Source organism: Gymnodraco acuticeps, unplaced genomic scaffold, assembly GCF_902827175.1.
Source record: "Gymnodraco acuticeps unplaced genomic scaffold, fGymAcu1.1, whole genome shotgun sequence".
Classification (NCBI taxonomy): Eukaryota; Metazoa; Chordata; class Actinopteri; order Perciformes; family Bathydraconidae; genus Gymnodraco; species Gymnodraco acuticeps.
The window spans coordinates 965,382-984,184 of NW_022990165.1; the positions used below are offsets into that span (position 1 = coordinate 965,382).

General features: G+C 41.1%; 1 protein-coding gene across 1 annotated transcript; it reads left to right on the forward strand.

Moving 5' to 3' along the window:
* Positions 1-436: 436 nt before the first annotated feature.
* tubgcp2 (tubulin, gamma complex associated protein 2) lies at positions 437-14,048 on the forward strand. Its single transcript, XM_034217510.1, is given in 19 exon segments — positions 437-589; positions 942-1,102; positions 1,511-1,639; positions 3,268-3,444; positions 3,817-3,976; positions 4,137-4,344; positions 4,431-4,630; positions 5,194-5,383; positions 5,699-5,844; positions 5,922-6,102; positions 7,394-7,574; positions 10,247-10,419; positions 10,600-10,615; positions 10,617-10,729; positions 10,802-10,922; positions 11,061-11,204; positions 11,331-11,447; positions 11,581-11,744; positions 13,646-14,048. Coding segments are annotated over 18 exon segments (2,646 nt in total). The 5' UTR covers positions 437-589; positions 942-952; the 3' UTR covers positions 13,722-14,048.
* The last annotated feature ends 4,755 nt before the right edge of the window (positions 14,049-18,803 follow it).

An 18,803-nucleotide genomic window follows, 5' to 3' on the forward strand; every position in this document is an offset into this window, starting at 1 on the left:
TAAAAGTAATATTTGGTAGGTGGAAGTTTAGCCTCCCAAATAATAACATTTATTAAAATGTTAATATATGTGAAATAATATAGAGAAATCTGCACAGATATTGCCCAGATGCCCTGCACCAAAATGTTGCACTTTCCCCTACAAAAACACACAGTGTTTATAAAAAACATTTATTTAAAAAATATAACAAATATATCTTATTTAACAGGCACCCTTTGAGCATGATACCTTTATTTTTACATTAATAATGATATAGCCATATATATAAGACAAATCATAAATGACAGAAAGGGACATATATTTGACAGTATATAGCTTACAATTACGCTTATATTTATGATAACATAATTTTCTCCATCATTGTAAATGAATTCCCTTTCTGTTTAGTTTTTTTTGGGTATATTTTTTCTTTATATTTATGTTCTATAAAAATAAGAAATAAAAGCATTGTTGTAGGATTCTTTTGTAACCTTTGGAGGGCAGTGTGGCGCCATCCCCGCCCCGGTTACAACAGAAGAAGAAGGATTTGACTGGCTGTGGGCGCGACTGGTGCTTGTTTGCTGTGTATTGAAACAGACACGGCTGACAGGTATAGTGCTTGTTGAGACTCTGGTTACACCTGTAATAAGGCTTATTATTACTGAGTAACGTTGTTATTACAATTCAATTAATTATATATTTCATGGTTTATAAGTTAGCTACGCAGTTAGCATCCTAATGGTTTATTTTACCCGAGGCAGTTACCAAGCTAGCATCAAATAACTGTTGACTGTTAGCTCAGCATCACAGCTCGTAAGAGAAGATGGTGCACGCACGCATTTAAAATATCTGGTTGAGACTAAATCTGTTAAATTAAATAAGTTGGTCAGTAGGAGCCATCTCTATATGGGGCTAGTCTATTCTCTTTATTGTTTCATTTAATAAACTGTGTGTTATTCCAGCTGACTGAGCCATGAGTGAGTTCAGGATCCACCATGATGTGAACGAGCTGCTGAGCCTGCTCCATGTCCGAGGAGGTGATGGAGCAGAGGGCTACATCGACTTGCTGCAGAAACACAGGACTCCCTATGTCAATACTACAGTGTCTTCTCACAGTGCTAAGGTGAGTGTTAACAGACATGCTTTAGTATAACTTCATAAGCAGGCAAAAGTCTTACAACGTGACAGACTTCACCGAAAGTGATAAGGTGGCATGAAAGGATGATATTAAGAACTTTTGCAGGCCTCATTGGCCAACAAATGTTTCTGCATCAACTGCACATTGCACTTTGTTGAGTTCATGCTTGTGTCGCAACTTATGAAGATGGATACATAAATATGAATTACTGAGACATCTCTTTGCATGTGCTATTCATGTTTATTGTTTAAAATACATGCCTGGATCTGGATGAACAATGGCATAATTGTAGTATATAATATAAATATATCTTTCTGTGGAAGGAACCACAACAATTTTGAAATGTGTTGCTAATTGTGAATATATTCCTATATTGCCTGTTATAATTTTCAGGTCAAATTAGCTGAGTTTTCTAAAACCCCCGAGGACTTCTTGAGGAAGTACGAGGAGCTCAAGTCCAAAAATGTTCGAAACCTCGACCCTCTTGTCTACCTGCTGTCCAAACTCTGTGAGGATAAAGAGGTAACACATTGTTTACAAGCAGCTTATTATCTGTTTTTCTTTGTTTATTACATCCGATAAACTTACTTCACACTTTGGTTTAATGGATTTTAGGTAGGGGTGTAACGGTACACGTATTTCGGTACGGGCCCTTCGGTTCGGTACAGGTGTGTACCGAAGTGTACCGAACGAATATAACATTAAACGTAAAAAATTGAGAACGTGAATAACTTTTTGGAAGTAATCTCAGGTGCTGCGTCGCAGCATTCAGAGTAATTTGCTCACATTGGGTTCAACGCGTCATAGAGCGAGCAAGTCATTTCATTGGATGAGAGGCATACTATGAGAGCTGGTCAGAGGGATGCGTTCAAATGTAGTCAGTAATTTGAGGAACTGTCAAAAATTAATGACGAACGCAGATAAAGTTGAGCTCGAAAATCCTCCAGCATCATTGAAGTCTCCGGTTTGGGAACATTTTGGTTTCGCAGTTACGTACAAGGATGACGGACAAAGACAGGTGGACCGAACCAAAGTTGTTTGTCGGCATTGTTCAACGACAATTGGTTACGCGGCTGGCAATACATCACACTTGCACACTCTTGAAAAGGCATCACTCGAACGTGAATATCACCGGTACCAAAAGAAAAAATACTGAAGTGCAAACCCAACTCCCGCTAGCATGTGAGCCTCCACCACTCGCAGAGAGTTCAGACCGAGCCAAAGCTATTACAAACGCCAAATATCCTTATGTTGCCATGTTAGCAAAGCGCTACCTGGCTGTATCTGCTACCTCTGTCCCTAGAGAGAGGGTGTTCTCCACAGCAGGAGACATTGTTAGTGCCAGCAGATCTGCCCTTTCAGCAGCAATGTGGACAAGTTCATCTTTCTTTAAAAAAACATGAAAATACAATGACAAGCAAGTCATAATGTCAAACTGGCTGCTTAGGTGCTAGTACAGTTCAAATACAGATTATTTCAGTTCATCGAAATGCTGCACCTTAATGTTCATTTTATTATATTTTGTATTTATTTGAGTGAATATTCACAGTTTAATAATAATTAAAAACCCAAAACTAATAGTTTATGTTTTGTGAGTACTAGTCGGTACTAGTACAGTAAAGTTCAAATACAGATTATTTCAGTTCATCGAAATGCTGCACCTTAATGTTTATTTTATTATATTTTGTATTTATTTGAGTGAATACATTATTCACAGTTTAATAATAATAATAAAAATATATATATATATGTTTTGTTTTGTGAAAAAAAATTCTGCTGTACCGAACCGAACCGTGACCAAAAAACCGAGGTACGTACCGAACCGAAATGTTTGTGAACCGTTACACCCCTAATTTTAGGTGATCATGGTGTAAAGAATGAATCCTATTTTTGATATGTTTATATAATTCCTCTCTCAACAATGGGAGTAGTGTCAACAGACAAGGGAAATATACAGTTAACACTCTTTAGGTTGCATCACAAACTTTCAAGAGAAAAAACTCTTGTGACTTGTGTAAATAGGAGATAGACGTGCTTCGATTTGTTGATTTTCCACCACGTTAAGAAAGCGAGATAAACCTCTGTTTGACCTCATTTGTTAAGCTTTCTTATCACAGTGTCTCACAGCTATGTCATGATATTTTCCGTAGACCCTCCAGTTTCTGCAGCAAAATGCCAAAGAGAGGTCAGAGTCATCCACAAACACCACGGCAACCACGACCACCAGCTACAGTCTGCCTCAGACCAGCACCAAGATGTCCATGCAGGAGCTGGACGAGCTGCGGAAGAAGCTCGGCAACGTGACGGCCAGCTCCAACGCTCCACTGGTGAGCAATTATAACTCAGATGCATCAGATCTGAGGTTAGGTTGGCCCAACACAATGTAGAACAGGCCATTCAGATGAAGTCAACTTGGATGGAAATGATTTCTCTTGGAGGGTTTAGTGGGTTTAGTGATGTTAGGGGTTCAATTATTTTCAATCCCATCTAGATGCGTGCTTTTCTTCCTCTACCTCAACAGAGTCAACAACCTACTGTTTTACGACACACTTGCTGTTTAGGCCATTATTAAGGTCCCATCAGGACTCAAAGCCTATGGCAAGAGAGTCAATCATAACAATACTAGCTTCAAATGACATTTTGCCCTTTTATCAGCTCTTAATTAATCCGCCTCTCTTTATCATTTGTGTTTTCTGTAGCCTGCTGAAGTCACACGGAAGATGCTGAGGGACAAACACAACAAGAAGAACCCCACCCTGCCCAACCCTGTGTTTCCTAACTGGGTGTACGACCGTCCTGCTCTCCTCGGAGACTTCATCACCAGCTCCGGCCCCTCAGGAGATCCAGCTGTGGCCATCGGTAAGCCAACACATTGGAAATTAATTTCTGCAGTGTGCAGCCCGACACTAGCTCATTATCCACCTGACTGGATCGTCATCGACCTGAAATGAGTTGTGTTCTACTTCAAAATACTGTATTTGTTGTTGTTGGTGTTTATACCTGGGTTTTCTGCGCTCAGGTACGATGCCCCTGCCTGCTCAGGAACAAGCTCTGGTGGAGGATCTGCTGTTTGTCCTGGTTGGTGTTGATGGGCGGGACATCACAGCTCAGCCTGTCCTGGGGAGGCAGAACCGCTCCTTCATCGTGGATTCAACGCTGGACATGTCCATCAAAGAACTGGTTAACAGAATATTACCAGTTGCGTCGTATTACTCCACTATAACACGGTAAGAATATAAATATGTCAGTTGTTCATATACATTTATAATCTGAGGACACATTATCAGATGGTTCTGTTGTGTTCATCGTTCAGCTTCATTGAGGAGAAGTCGTCCTTTGAGTACGGCCAGGTGAACCACGCGCTGACGGCGGCCATGAGGACCCTGATGAAGGAGTACCTGATCCTGGTCACTCAGCTGGAGCACCTGCAGCGGCAGGGCCTGCTGTCCCTGCAGAAGCTCTGGTTCTACATCCAGCCCACCATGAGGACCATGGAGATACTGGCCTCCATCGGTGAGGCTGATCAAAATGTTTGTCTTTGATTGGGGCAGTGTTCATTTTAATAATGAAAACTACGACTAAATATGTTTTGCTAACGTTTATTTTCAACATCAATAAACACTAACTGTGACTATATCAACAAGTAATATTGTTGACAAAAAAGACAAGATTAAATGTAGTTTAAAAACAAAGTATGTATTTGTCTGGCCTGACTAAAACAAAACTAAAATACCCAGACCTTTAGTCAACTAAAACTTAGCAAACAGAATGTAGTTAACAAAATATGATAAAAACTAACAAGGACATTTGACAAAGGACTAAGAAGGAATAAATAAAAAATACCTGACAAAAGTAATTAACTAAACTAATTCAGTGTGACCCAGCAGTTTGAGCTCAGCTGTTGATGTCAACATTTCATCCCTAAACAATACAAGTTCAAACTAATAACGTGTTATACCCTGGGGGGGTGATTCTTTACTGTTCGAAGATAGAATTGGTTAGGATATGTTTTTGTTATTTCCTATAGATAACTGCACTAATCAAACCGGTACCTTTTAAAAATATGATTTTCACAGCTTCCTCGGTGGACAAAGGGGAGTGTATGGGGGGGGCGACACTGAGCCTCCTCCACGACCGAACCTTCAACTACACCGGGGACAGCCAGGCTCAGGAGCTGTGCCTCTACCTCACTAAAGCAGCCAGCGTGCCCTACTTTGAAATACTGGAGAAGTGGACCTACAGGGGCATCATCAAGGATCCATACAGGTACAGTTTACACTGACGCTCGAAAATAACAGATTACACTTGTATTTTACGACGGCTATTAGGACCATTGTTGTTGAGAGTCAAGGGAGGGGGTCAAACTTTTCCAAGAAAGAACTGTGACGATGAAGTTCCTTCAACAATTAGGGGTAAAAGGATTACACAATTTTCTTGATTAAAGAGTACATTTGTAATTTGAAGCTCGTAAAGTCGCTCTGCCAGTCCCATAAAAGATATTTTTTGTGGCCCCTCTATCGTAGAATCTACTCCGTGTTTGAATCTGATTGGCTTCTATTGTCTATATTTGTTCCCCCACAGTGAGTTCATGGTGGAGGAGCACGAGCTGCAGAAAGAGAAGATTCAGGAGGACTACAACGACAAGTACTGGGATCAGAGATACACCATCGTACAACATCGCATTCCTTCCTTTCTACAGAAAATGGCAGACAAGATATTAAGCACAGGTAAAAAACAAACTAACAAACAAATGTCAAACCTCTCTTAAACAAGATATTGATTTTCTTTCTCTGTCATTTTGTAGGGAAATACCTGAATGTGGTGCGGGAGTGCGGCCGCGATGTGACGTGTCCTGATGCTAAGGAGGTGCTGTACACCCTGAAGGAGAGGGCCTATGTGGAGCAGATAGAGAAAGCTTACAACTACGCCAGCAAGGTCCTGCTGGACTTCCTCATGGAGGAGAAGGAGCTGGTGCTACGCCTCAGGTAGATGCTGAGTGGTATTTGGAACCAAGGGAGATAAGAGAGAGTATTCAGTCTTTCAAAAGCCCTAGTGTCCTTTATGGAAGCATCTGCATTTATTTCTAACAATAATAACTATCCATTAAATATAAGTCCACTACACCTTACTGACAACATATATAATTAAAGACAGTCATTTCATCTGATAACCACTCTTTTTTGATCTTTTTGTTTTGTTTTATGATGTTATAAAAATATGACATTCAAAGCTAATTTAGAAAACCTCAATAGCATTGAATACAAAGAAATACCCATCTGTAGATACTAGGGATGTAACGATATATTGAATATCGTGGTAAATACATTTCTCAATACCGTCATGAGAGACAAAATCTACCAAGATTTTTTAAAAATGTTTAAAATAATAATAATGATTATTATTTTTTGTAGACCTTTATTCAACCAGATGGTCCCATTGAGATCTCATTTTCAAGGGAGACCTGTCCAACATGGCAGCAAGTAGGTTACAACATGAACATAAAAGAGATAACACAAAAGGACATCGTATTTACAGGGCTACATGTACATACCTAGAGACATTGACAAGTACCAACAGTATATTTGTATGGTGGAGTGGTGGAGAGACAATGCACAGTTTTACCCACTGCTGTCACCCATGGCCAAAGCATATCTCTCTGTCCCAGCAACATCAGTACCAAGCAAGAGAGTTTTTTCCACAGCAGGGGATTTTGTAAACGCCCAAACATCCCAGCTTCTACCTGCAAATGTGGACATGCTCATATTCCTAAAAGATAACCTTGATGATGCTGAGTGAGTGAGTGAGTGAGTGAGTGAGTGAGTGAGTGAGTGAGTGAGTGAGTGAGTGAGTGAGTGAGTGAGTGAGTGAGTGAGTGAGTGAGTGAGTGAGTGAGTGAGTGAGTGAGTTACTTGAAAAACTATAAAGTGAAACTTGATTTATTCTATTGCAGGGTCTGGTTATTATATTGTTGACACTTTAAAATACTACTATCCTACTAAAATGCTGTAGAAATAACATGTATTATTTAATAAAGAACAAAAAAATTCAAGTGAAAAAAAAGAAGTCATTTAAAAAAAAAAAAAATCCCTTTATTTTTCAATATCGCGATAAATATCGTACCGTGGACTTTTTATCGCGATATTATCGTACCGTGAGTTTTTGGTATCGTTACATCCCTAGTAGATACTCATATTTGGGTACAAGTCTTGCCTACAATCTTTTGGATGTAGTGATTCACTGATATTCCTTTAAAACTCGATGTGTCTGTGTCATTAGATCCATCAAGCACTACTTCTTGATGGACAAAGGGGATTTCTTCGTGCACTTCATGGACCTGACAGAGGAGGAGCTGAAGAAGCCGGTGGACGACATTGTTCCCCCCCGACTGGAAGCCCTGCTGGAGCTGGCTCTGAGGATGAGCACCGCCAACACCGACCCCTTCAAAGACGACCTCAAGGTGGGTGCAAATAATCATACTGTAGTTCTGTGTCCTATGGAGCAGGCAGCGGTTTACATTTCTTTTAAGTAGCCTCACTACCTGCTTAGCAGCAAACATCAGACACAGTAAGAGACCAGCTGGTGAACTTAGTGGAGCATTTAGCAGCTAAAGAGCCACATATTTCCCCTCATTTAGTAGAGACCTATAACAGAGTTTAAAAAAAGAGAGATAATATTGGATTTATTGGATAAAATGCGAGTTGTCATTAAGTCTTGTTTGTGCTACCCCCAAGTGGCAATAAGTAGTTATTGCATGTTTTTAAAGGGGACATATCAAGCCCAATTTTAGGTTTATACTTAATAGTCATATGTTTTGTTTCTATAAGAAAATGTTCACACATTTAATGTTTAAAAAACACACACTTTTGATGCTATTTGTTTGCATATACCTGTATCTGTCAAAAGTAGGAAGAGCATAATATTTCCCCTTTAAAGACACATGTATGCCTTATACAGAGCATCCGGAAAGTATTCATACCCCTTAACTTTTTTTACATTTTGTTATGTTGCAGCCTTATTTCAAAATGGATTAAATTGGGTTTTTTCCTCAACATTCCACACACAATACCCCATAATGACCAATAGAAAACGTTTCTAAATAATCAAATGAAATATCACATGTACATAAGTATTCACACCCTTTGCTTTGACACTGGAAATTGAGCTCAGGCGCATCCCGTTTCCACTGATCATCCTTGAGATGTTTCTATAACTTGACTGGAGTCCACCTGTGGTAAATTAAATAGATTGGACATGACTTGGAAAGGAACACACCTGTCTATATGAGGTCCCACCGTTGACAGTGCACATTAGAGCACAAACCAAGTCATGAGGTCCAAGGAGTTGTCTGTAGACCTCAGAGACAGGATTGTATCAAGGCACAGATCTGAGGAAGGGTACAGAAAAATGTCTGCAGCATTGAAGGTCCCAACGAGCACAGTGGTCTCCATCATTTGCAAATGGAAGATGTTTGAAACCTCCAGGGCTCTTCCTAGAGCTGGCTGCCCAAACCAAACTGAGCATCGGGGGAGAAGGACCTTAGTCAGAGAGGTGACCAAGAACCCGATGGTCACTCTGACAGAGCTCCAGTGTTCCTCTGTGGAGATGGGAGAACCTTCCAGAAGGACAACCATCTGTGCAGCACTCCACCAATCAGGCCTTATGGTAGAGTGGCCAGAAGGAAGCCACTCCTCAGCAAAAGGCACATGAAAGCCCCCATGGAGCTCCTAGAGGACTCTCAGACCATGAGAAACCAAATGGTCTGGTCTGATGAAACCAAGATGGATCTCTTTGGCCTGAATGCCAAGCATCATGTCTGGAAGAACCCAGGCACCGCTCATCACCTGGCCAACACCATCCCTACAGTGAAGCATGGTGGTGGCTGCAGCATCATGCTGTGGGGAGGTTTCTCAGAAGCAGGAACTAGGAGACTAGTCAGGATCAAGGGAAAGATGAATGCAGCAATGTACATGGAGATCCTTGATGAAAACCTGCTCCAGAGCGCTCTGGACCTCAGACTGGGGCGAAGGTTCACCTTTCAACAGGACAGCGACCCTAAGCACACCGCCACGATAACAAAGGAGTGGCTTCAGGACAAGTCTGTGAATGTCCTTGAGTGGCCCAGCCAGAGCCCAGACTTGAACGTCTCTGGAGAGATCTGAAAATGGCTGTGCACCGACGCTCCCCGTCCAACCTGATGGAGCCTGAGACGATCTGCAAAGAAGAATGGGAGAAACTGTCCAACGAAAGGTGTGCCAAGCGTGTAGCATCATGCTCAGAAGACTTGAGGCTGTAATTGCTGCCAAAGGTGCTTCAACAAAGTATTGAGTTAAGGGTGTGAATACTTATGCACATGTGATATTTGAGTGTTTTATTTTTGAATATGGGTTTTGTGTGTAGAATGTTGAGAGAACAAATGAATTTAATCCATTTTGAAATAAGGCTGTAACATACAAAAAGGTGGAAAAAGTGAGGGGTATGAATACTTTCCGGATGCACTGTAATTAAAAAAAAACTTTCAGTAATTTAGGTGATGCCTTGCTGTTTTCTTGCACGAGGTAAAATACATGTAGTATGGTTTTATGCAGTAAAATCAGTATTGCAATGTTGACAGGCCAATATCGGGGGGCAAGCAAACACCACAACCACAATACAAATAATGTACATTTCATCTCAGTAGAGGATAGGCGGAACAATTGCCCCAAAGACTTGTACAAGTGCCAATTCAGCACTGCCAAACAATAACAGAGGAGAAATGAATACACATAGCCCGATATTATTCTGTATCATTGCAACCAGACTGGTTGCAGACTCAACTGGACAACTCTCTGCGCCCCATGGTCCTTCTCATTTAATGATTCAATAATAAACACATATTTCATTTGTTTGTTAAATATAATCCAGAAAGCGGCTCAAATACACTTTATTAGCCACAACTATCTTGAAAACCCTCGACAAATGGAAAGAAAATGATAAGCTATAGGAATAACTAGAAACATAACTTTGCAATCCATCCATTCCTTCATTATACCGTCACTAATGTAGGTAGTTCTCTTCACCCGCACACTGATCCCATGATTTATGAGCTTCTTCACACTTCATAATGTTAAACTTCCTCTCTTCTCTCCACAGATTGACCTCATGCCTCATGACGTCATCACTCAGCTGCTGCGGGTGCTGGCCATTGAGACCAAACAGGAGAAGGCCATCATCAACGCAGAGCCCACCGAGGTGGGCCTCAGCGGCCTGGAGGCCTTCTCCTTCGACTACATCGTCAAGTGGCCCCTGTCACTCATCATCAACAGGTACTCAACTACTGAATTGATCTAATATCAAAAATAAATTCACAAGTAAGTACTTAACAAAAATTAAGTAGACATATAAGGAATTCTTCTTTGTTTTTCCAGTATCCCAGATTGACAGGAATGTGTCCCTGGAAGCATATATGCAATTAAACACCATTTGTACTTGTATGAATTCTCCAGGAAAGCCCTGACGAGGGTACCAGATGTTGTTCAGACACATTTTTTACTGCAAACACGTCGAGAGGCTGCTGTGCAACGTGTGGATCTGCAACAAAGATTTCAAGCTGTACTCTTCGCATTGTGCCAAATGGTGAGTTGATATAAAGTGAATTTGTGTAAAAATCTCTACCAGAAAAATGTCCTCACACTGTTCATTCTGCAGGTTTGCTGCTGCCTTTGCCCTGCGACAGCGCATGCTCAACTTTGTGCAGAACATCCAGTACTACATGATGTTTGAGGTCATGGAGCCCACCTGGCACATCATGGAGAACAACCTGAAAACAGTGAGTGAAACCAGGTCCTCGCTGTTATCCTACTGTCAATGTTTTTTAGTCTAACAACATCACAGTTAGCTGACAGCCAGCTGATGGTTAGCTTACAGCTGGCATTTTTGTTTTGTTCTAACCTCCTGCCTTCTGCAGGCGTCAAACATCGATGACGTGCTCTGCCATCACACCAGCTTCTTGGATAACTGCCTGAAAGACTGCATGCTGACTAACCCCGAGCTCCTGAGGATCTTCTCCAAACTCATGTCCGTCTGCGTCATGTTCACAAGCTGCATGCAGGTTTGTTGACAGGAGGATAAAGAGAAAATATTTCTGAATACAGTGTCTTCTTTCTGCTCCTGGAAAATGCAACAATGAGGGGCAGATCCTGTTACTAAGATGTTTTTTTCCTTTTGTATTTTAAAGCGGTTCACTCAGAGCAAGAGGTTGGAGCGCCTCTCTAAGGAGCAGGGGACTATGGATGGGCCTCCCACTGAGAGGGAACATGCTGAGGAGGCAGAGAAGAAGAGGCTGAACACAAAGGTATTTCCATTAGATCATCAAAAACATGATGCAAAAACATCCGAAATGTTCCATCCAAACCAGACAATATGAAATGACTGGTGAAAGATCTGCAGCTTCTGAGTTGAACGGTTGTGTTCTCTCCCTGCTTCAGTTATTATCTGAGCATGCAGACACCCTCCAGTCAGACGCAGGCTTTGAAACCAGCATCAGCAAGTTTGACAGCAACTTCAGCACGCTGCTGCTGGACCTGCTGGACAAGCTGAGCATCTACAGCACCAACGACTGCGAGCACAGCATGATCAGCATCATCTACAGGTACGTACTAGAGATGTTAAGATTCAACGATTCGCATCGGTGCACCGGCATAAACGTTCAAGATGCGAGTGCACCGGTTGAAAGAGTGCACATCGGCTACAGTTTGGGTTGAACCGGGTTGAACTCGCGATGCATCGATGGCGTAGCGTCTTTGCATCGGTAAAAAACCGATTCATCATATAAAATCCCCTAATCTTGTCAACGCTCAGCAGAGACGATCTTTGATATTTGCTTCGCCACTACGGAGGCCGAGAGTCTCAGTTATCAACACACACGGAAGTCGAGGAGAAAGAGAAACACAGCGCACCGAAAAATACCTACAAATCAAACGTTTGGCAACACTTCGGATTGTTCAAGAAAGACGGTGTAATAGTCCTTTATGCTATATAGTTGACCGCAGGTCATGGAGAGTAATAAGGTATCCGTAGACCTTTGTATGAGGTATCTTTATTACTTAACAGGTCTACAGCCATGATACATAGATCCGTCATAGATGCGGGCTTGCATACGTATCACTCCGCAGCCGCACCCCATCAGTAACGTCCTGATGGTATATGTGCGCGGCACTATATACTACAGACGGTCAACTTGAAAAATCGCTCGCAAATTGTTAACGATGCCGAGCCGCTTTAAAGTACACAAGTAGTACGAGGAACTTAGCGACGCACATAAAGAGTCGACATGGGGTCTGCGGCTGAAAAGAGAAACCTCAAAGTTAGACATATGAGTTAAATCACTCAGTGAGGTGTTCTGTCAGAGAGAGTGGTGTTTAGTTTACAGCAGCCTGTGACGGCCAATAATAATTTAAATGTATTCCTCACTGTAAGCAGTTATGAAATACCTGTTTGTGAAAGGTTATTTGTATTATTTATTGTTCATATAGAACCCACCGCTTTCTGCTCACTGGTGAGTTAGCCTATGAATGAGTGTTAAGCACATCAGGCTGGCAGCTGTATGGGCATTGCTCTATGGTAGCTGTTATTTGCACATTGTTAATCATGAGCAATGCATCCTTACATTGTTTAACTGTGAGGTGTTATACAATTGTACTCTGGAGAGCTTTTAAAGGTAAAAAAATAAACGGCATGATGGGATGTGCAGTACCAAATATGTAAAGCACTTTTTTGTTAATGTATGATTTGCTGCATATAAGGAATAAAACAAAAATCCTCTGTCGTACCAAATTGAAGTATCATTATTTTTGCATCGTGTTGAATCGCATCGTATCGCACCGAATCGCATAATGTTGAATCAAATCGTATCGAACTGTATCGCAACAGGGGTGAATCGTATCGTATCGCATCGCCTGGTGTTTCAAATGTATCGTTAATGTATCGTATCGTGGCAACGTATCGAGATGCGCATCGCATCGGCCTCAGTGATGGAGATGCACATCCCTAGTACGTACGGTTTCAACTAAATGTGTTTTTGCACGATATAATGTGTTATAATACTTGATAAGGCCACTACCTGTTCCAAAGCGAACCAGTGTTTGCCTTTATTGTCTCGCCTTCAAAACGTTTTTGTTTTTTACGCTACGACAACATATTAGGGCCATTGTATGTTAAAAAAATGTTTCTGTGTACTGTACTAGTTTAGTATCCAGTGTTAATGACTTCATAATCTAACAGAATATTGTATTTTCGTCGTAAATTTGCCACTTTAATATCACAGAATATCCAAGTTGTTTTCTCCTAAATTAAAAATGTTTTAATTTAGTTTTTTTGTAAATATTGCCCCACTCCTCAGACTTGTTTTAACCTACAATACCTCATACAGAGCTGTACCATTAATTTAAGTATGAACATTATTTCGTATAGACTGAGCTACTGCAGATTATCCATTACAAAATGCATGTTTTTGCTAAATACTTTGCTAACTCAGCTCCTATGATTTCACAGGCTGGATTTCAATGGGTTCTACACCGAGCGGCTGGAGAAGATGGCCATAGAGCGGAGCCAGAAAGCTTCAGCGTAGCATGTTATGACTTTGTAACAAGCAGCAATATAAACGCCCTTTCCTCATGTGTGTCCACCACTCCCTGCCAATGCAGATAGTTACCATAAAGACAAGATAACTGATGCTTCAGTGTGTATATTATATATTATGTACTGAAGAAAATGTAGCGTTACATTCTAAGGCTTGCATCCTCATTTCAATGCTTCAAATTGTACATTTTAAGAAATGTTGAAACTACCGAAATGTCACTCTTAATGGGTAACTCATTGTACCTGTAAAATAAAAAAGTATGTTTGTATTCATTAAAACAAGGCTTTACTGAATAAATGTAAATCCCACCATAAAGATTTATTTTCATGTTGTACGATATAAACTGTATTTATATACTTACACACAGTAGTAGGGGAGACCAGGGACAGTTGCAACACTTGTTGGGTTTTCCCCCAATAAGTAAAAAACCATTTACAATAGGATAGCCATTTTGCTATATTATACATTATCAATATGTCAGCTACTGAAACAATGTATTTAAGATGTTTTTATGAAATAAGTACAGGTTGGAAAATGTTTTGTTTTTTTAAACTCAACTGTTACAACTGTCCTTGTGTACAGGGACAGTTGTAACACATGCCAGGCACGGTTGTAACATGTTAATAACGGTTACCTTTTTCACACTACATGACAACAAATAGGGAAAGCTGTCAAATTCTAAGGCAACAAGATTTGAATGGGGTTTCACACATCCTCCAACAAACAATGAGCAATGAACAGGATAACAGATAACACACACAGCATCATCCTCTGTGAAGGATTAAACTGTTCTCTGAGAGGTGCTTCTACCTTAACTATGTAGACCTACCTCCTTTGAGCTGAGACCATAATATAAATCAGCTGCCTCCATCAGGTAGTCTCTCAAAAGCATCTCCTGCTCTGTTGAGAACACCTTCTTTGGTGTCCAGTAGCCTACTCTTGGGGGTGTTTGTGATCCCTGACTCTCCAACCTCAGCCTCTTTTTATGGAACCGGTACAGGGTGACATGGCATATATCCAGGGACTTTGCCACATCCCTGAATGATTTGCCCTTCTCAACTTCATTTGAGGCCCTCTGCAGCAGAGCAAGTGGCACTCCCTCCCTGTCTGTCTTCCTCTTTCTGACATTTGGCATACTGTAAACACACACACACACTTTAGGCTTACTGTACAGTATTTTATTCTGTTTATTTTTACAGGGACAATGCACACCAATCAACAATACAACTGTATGCTTGAATGAACAATTGATCATTCAAGCAAATGAGCCATCATTGTAAATGTGCCATGTTACAACCGTCCCAGGACCACCAGTCTTGCTTCCACCCCCTGTGAACCGAGATGGGTCTGGATGCAGACCGCAGCAAGGAGGCGGATCCTATAGGGGGCGTTTCCTAAAGGGTTATGAACCCCGCCCTCCATGCATTCTAGGGATGTGAATGACTCCAGCTTTTACTGTGCCTTTTATTTTTTTTCTGCATTAACTGCTGCCATCGTGTGTTCAGAAATTGTGTAGAATTGTGTTTCAAATTCAAAGCCCTATTTCAAAGCTCTATACCAAAAATGAGAGGCTTTAAACTAAACACGTGTTTACTTGAGAGTTCCTAGTCACGTCTGTTTTGTCTGTTAATAATTTATTTGTTGTTGAGAGGGTAATGGCGTAGCTCGTTTTAATCATAAACGTTAGCAAATTTCACCTGTTTCTTTCAGAATGAGGCGAAAAGTATAAAACGAGGTGAACATCACTACAAGTCTGGGCACGTTGAGAGCTGTACATACACGAAAAGGGAGTTAGTCGGTTCTGTAAGAGCAGCGGGACCGGCTTTACAAGGTTTCGGTGAGTAATATGAGTGCAATGTGTAACGTTAATGTCAGCTAGCTAACATTAGCTAACAAGGTACACTAACGTGTTTTGTTTTAGCAACTAGTTTTCTCCTTAAGAACTTCGTGGTCTCTGTGTATGCTGTGGATAACATTAGTGTTCACAAGAACAAGGTACACTCCCGTGTTTTGTTTTAGTTGCTCTTCAGATTGAAGCGGCCAGTTTTATATCGACTATAATGTATGTGTAATCTCCTTTTACATCTCGTTGTGTCATTTGAGTTTATTTGCTGTGTGTAGATTCAAGGATTTTGGTTATCTTGTCAATTTGTTTGGTTATCTAGGCACAGCTGTGTGTGACTCCCTCTGGTACACTGGTATGTGTTTTCCTAATGTAGAGAGCATTGATTAATTAATAAACTACACACTGAGTCTAGATCCTGACCAAATCCTTTTTTATTGTTGATCAAATGTTTTTCAAAAATGTATTCATACACATTTAGAAAAATACAATGTACAATCACAACCAATACAACACAAATTACAAAAAATACAGAAAAAACAAACAATAACAACAATCAGACAAGAGGACAAAACTATGGGAAAATAAACAATCTATTATAGCATGCTAACAAATGGTACTTACTTTATTTTTACAGATCTACATGGGAGACGATGGCGAGATGCAGAGCGCTGTCTGTGATTGTGCACGGGGGATGTACAAATGCAGCCACGCTGCAGCATTGGCAATATTTGCCATGTGGCAGTTCAGCTCCACAGATGTTGAGTGCCAGTGGAGGAAGACTGGCACTTCCAAAGTAGTCCAGCCGGTATCTCAACTTTACCAACAGCAAGAGGAGACATACAACCCACTGGCCAGAGACATCGCCACTGAGGATATAGACTGGTTCAGGTCTGCACTGAGGGGCGCACAGTGTGGCATGGCATGGCTTTTGTCACCTGAGCCAGAGCCGCAACATCAGGCCATTGTCACCGTGCCGGAGCTGGTGAAGGAGCATGGGGGTCGGGGGCTTGAGGCAATTCTTGCCTCAATGCGACTGAGCAGAGACCAGCAAGCTGCCATCCAGACAGCCACCGTAGGACAGCGGACAAATCCTCAGTGGCAGTTACACAGGCGGGGCAGGTTGACAGCCAGCAATTTTGGTGCTGTGCTGCGGTCGGGACTTTCATCCACTCCATGCGCGTCCCTCATGAAGAGGGTGCTTGGGGGGTACAACTTGGACGGAGTCATGGCTGTCAACTGGGGGGTTGTAAACGAGGCCGAAGGGGTGAAGGCTTTTGTGCAGGCCTATCGGGTGACAGTGTTCAAGTCTGGTCTCTTTGTGAGTGAGTCGGGTGTTTTGGGAGCATCACCCGATGGACTTGTGCAGCCATCTGCCCTGCTGCTCGATTGAGCCTTCTATTCCCATAGCACTCAGTAGTAATGATTTTATGTGCTTTTTTAACGATAAAATTGTTACTCTTAGAAACAAAATTAATGACCTCTTGCCTTTGACCAGTATAGTGTTATCAACAGCTCCCGGAAACGTAAGTTCTAATATTACACTAGATAGTAAACTAGAATGCTTTTCAGCCATAAACCTTGAACAATTAAATTCAATGATTCTCTCTTCTAAACCATCAACGTGCATGTTAGACCCAATTCCAACTAAGCTGTTGAAGGAAGTTTTTCCATTAATTAGCACTTATTTATTAAATATTATGAATATGTCTTTATTATCAGGCTATGTTCCACAATCATTCAAAGTAGCAGTGATAAAACCGCTTCTTAAAAAGCACAACCTCGATCCAGAGGTTTTAGCCAACTATAGACCTATTTCTAATCTTCCGTTCCTCTCAAAAATTCTTGAAAAAGCGGTCGCAAAACAGTTGTGTGATTACTTAAAAAACAATGATTTATTTGAAGCTTTTCAGTCTGGCTTTAGAACACATCATAGCACAGAGACAGCTGTGGTTAAAGTCACAAATGACATTCTAATAGCCTCTGACAAGGGACGTGTCTCTATTCTTGTTTTGCTCGATCTCAGTGCTGCATTTGATACTATCGACCATGATATCTTATTGCAAAGACTAGAGCACTTAGTTGGCATACAGGGAACTGCTTTAGACTGGTTTAGGTCCTATCTATCTGAACGCTCTCAGTTTGTACGTGTCAATGATGAATCTTCCACGCAAACCAAAGTTAGCCATGGAGTGCCACAGGGCTCAGTGCTCGGACCTATTTTGTTCACATTATATATGCTTCCGTTAGGCAATATTATAAGGAATCATTCTGTAAACTTTCATTGTTATGCGGATGATACTCAACTATATTTATCAATCAAGCCTGATGAAATTAATCATCTAAATAAAATTCAAGACTGCCTTAAGGACTTAAAAACGTGGATGACCTTAAACTTTTTGATGTTAAACACGACCAAAACTGAAGTTATTGTACTTGGCCCGAAGAATCTACGAAACAAATTATCTAAGGATATACTAACTATGGATGGCATTAATTTGGCCTCCAGTGAGACTGTAAGGAATCTTGGTGTTATATTTGATCAGGATTTATCCTTTAACGCCCACATAAAATCAATTTCAAGGACCGCCTACTTCCATCTACGTAACATTGCAAAAATCAGGCATATCTTGCCTCAAAACGATGCAGAGAAACTAGTCCATGCATTTGTTACTTCAAGGCTGGATTATTGTAACTCTTTATTATCAGGGTGTACCAAGAAGTCAGTCAAGTCGCTTCAGCTGATTCAAAATGCTGCGGCTCGTGTACTAACCAGAGTTAGGAAAAGGGACCACATTACTCCTGTTCTGGCTGCCTTACACTGGCTCCCTATAGAACACAGGATAGAATTTAAAATTCTTCTTCTCGCCTACAAAGCCCTTAATGGGCAGGCGCCATCTTACCTTAAAGAACTCATTATACCCTACTGTCCTACTAGGGCATTGCGTTCCAAGAATGCAGGGTTGTTGGTTGTTCCTAGAGTCTCTAAAAGTACAATGGGAGCCAGAGCCTTTTCTTATCAAGCTCCACATTTGTGGAATCAGCTTCCAGTTTGTGTTCGGGCGGCAGACACCCTATCCGTTTTTAAGAGTGCGCTTAAGACCTTCCTTTTTGATAAAGCTTATAGTTAGGGCTGATTAGATCCAGCCCCTAGTTTTGCTGATATAGGCTTAGTTTGTCGGGGGACATCTTACTTCTTCCTTCTCTCTGTCTATACCTGTGTACTC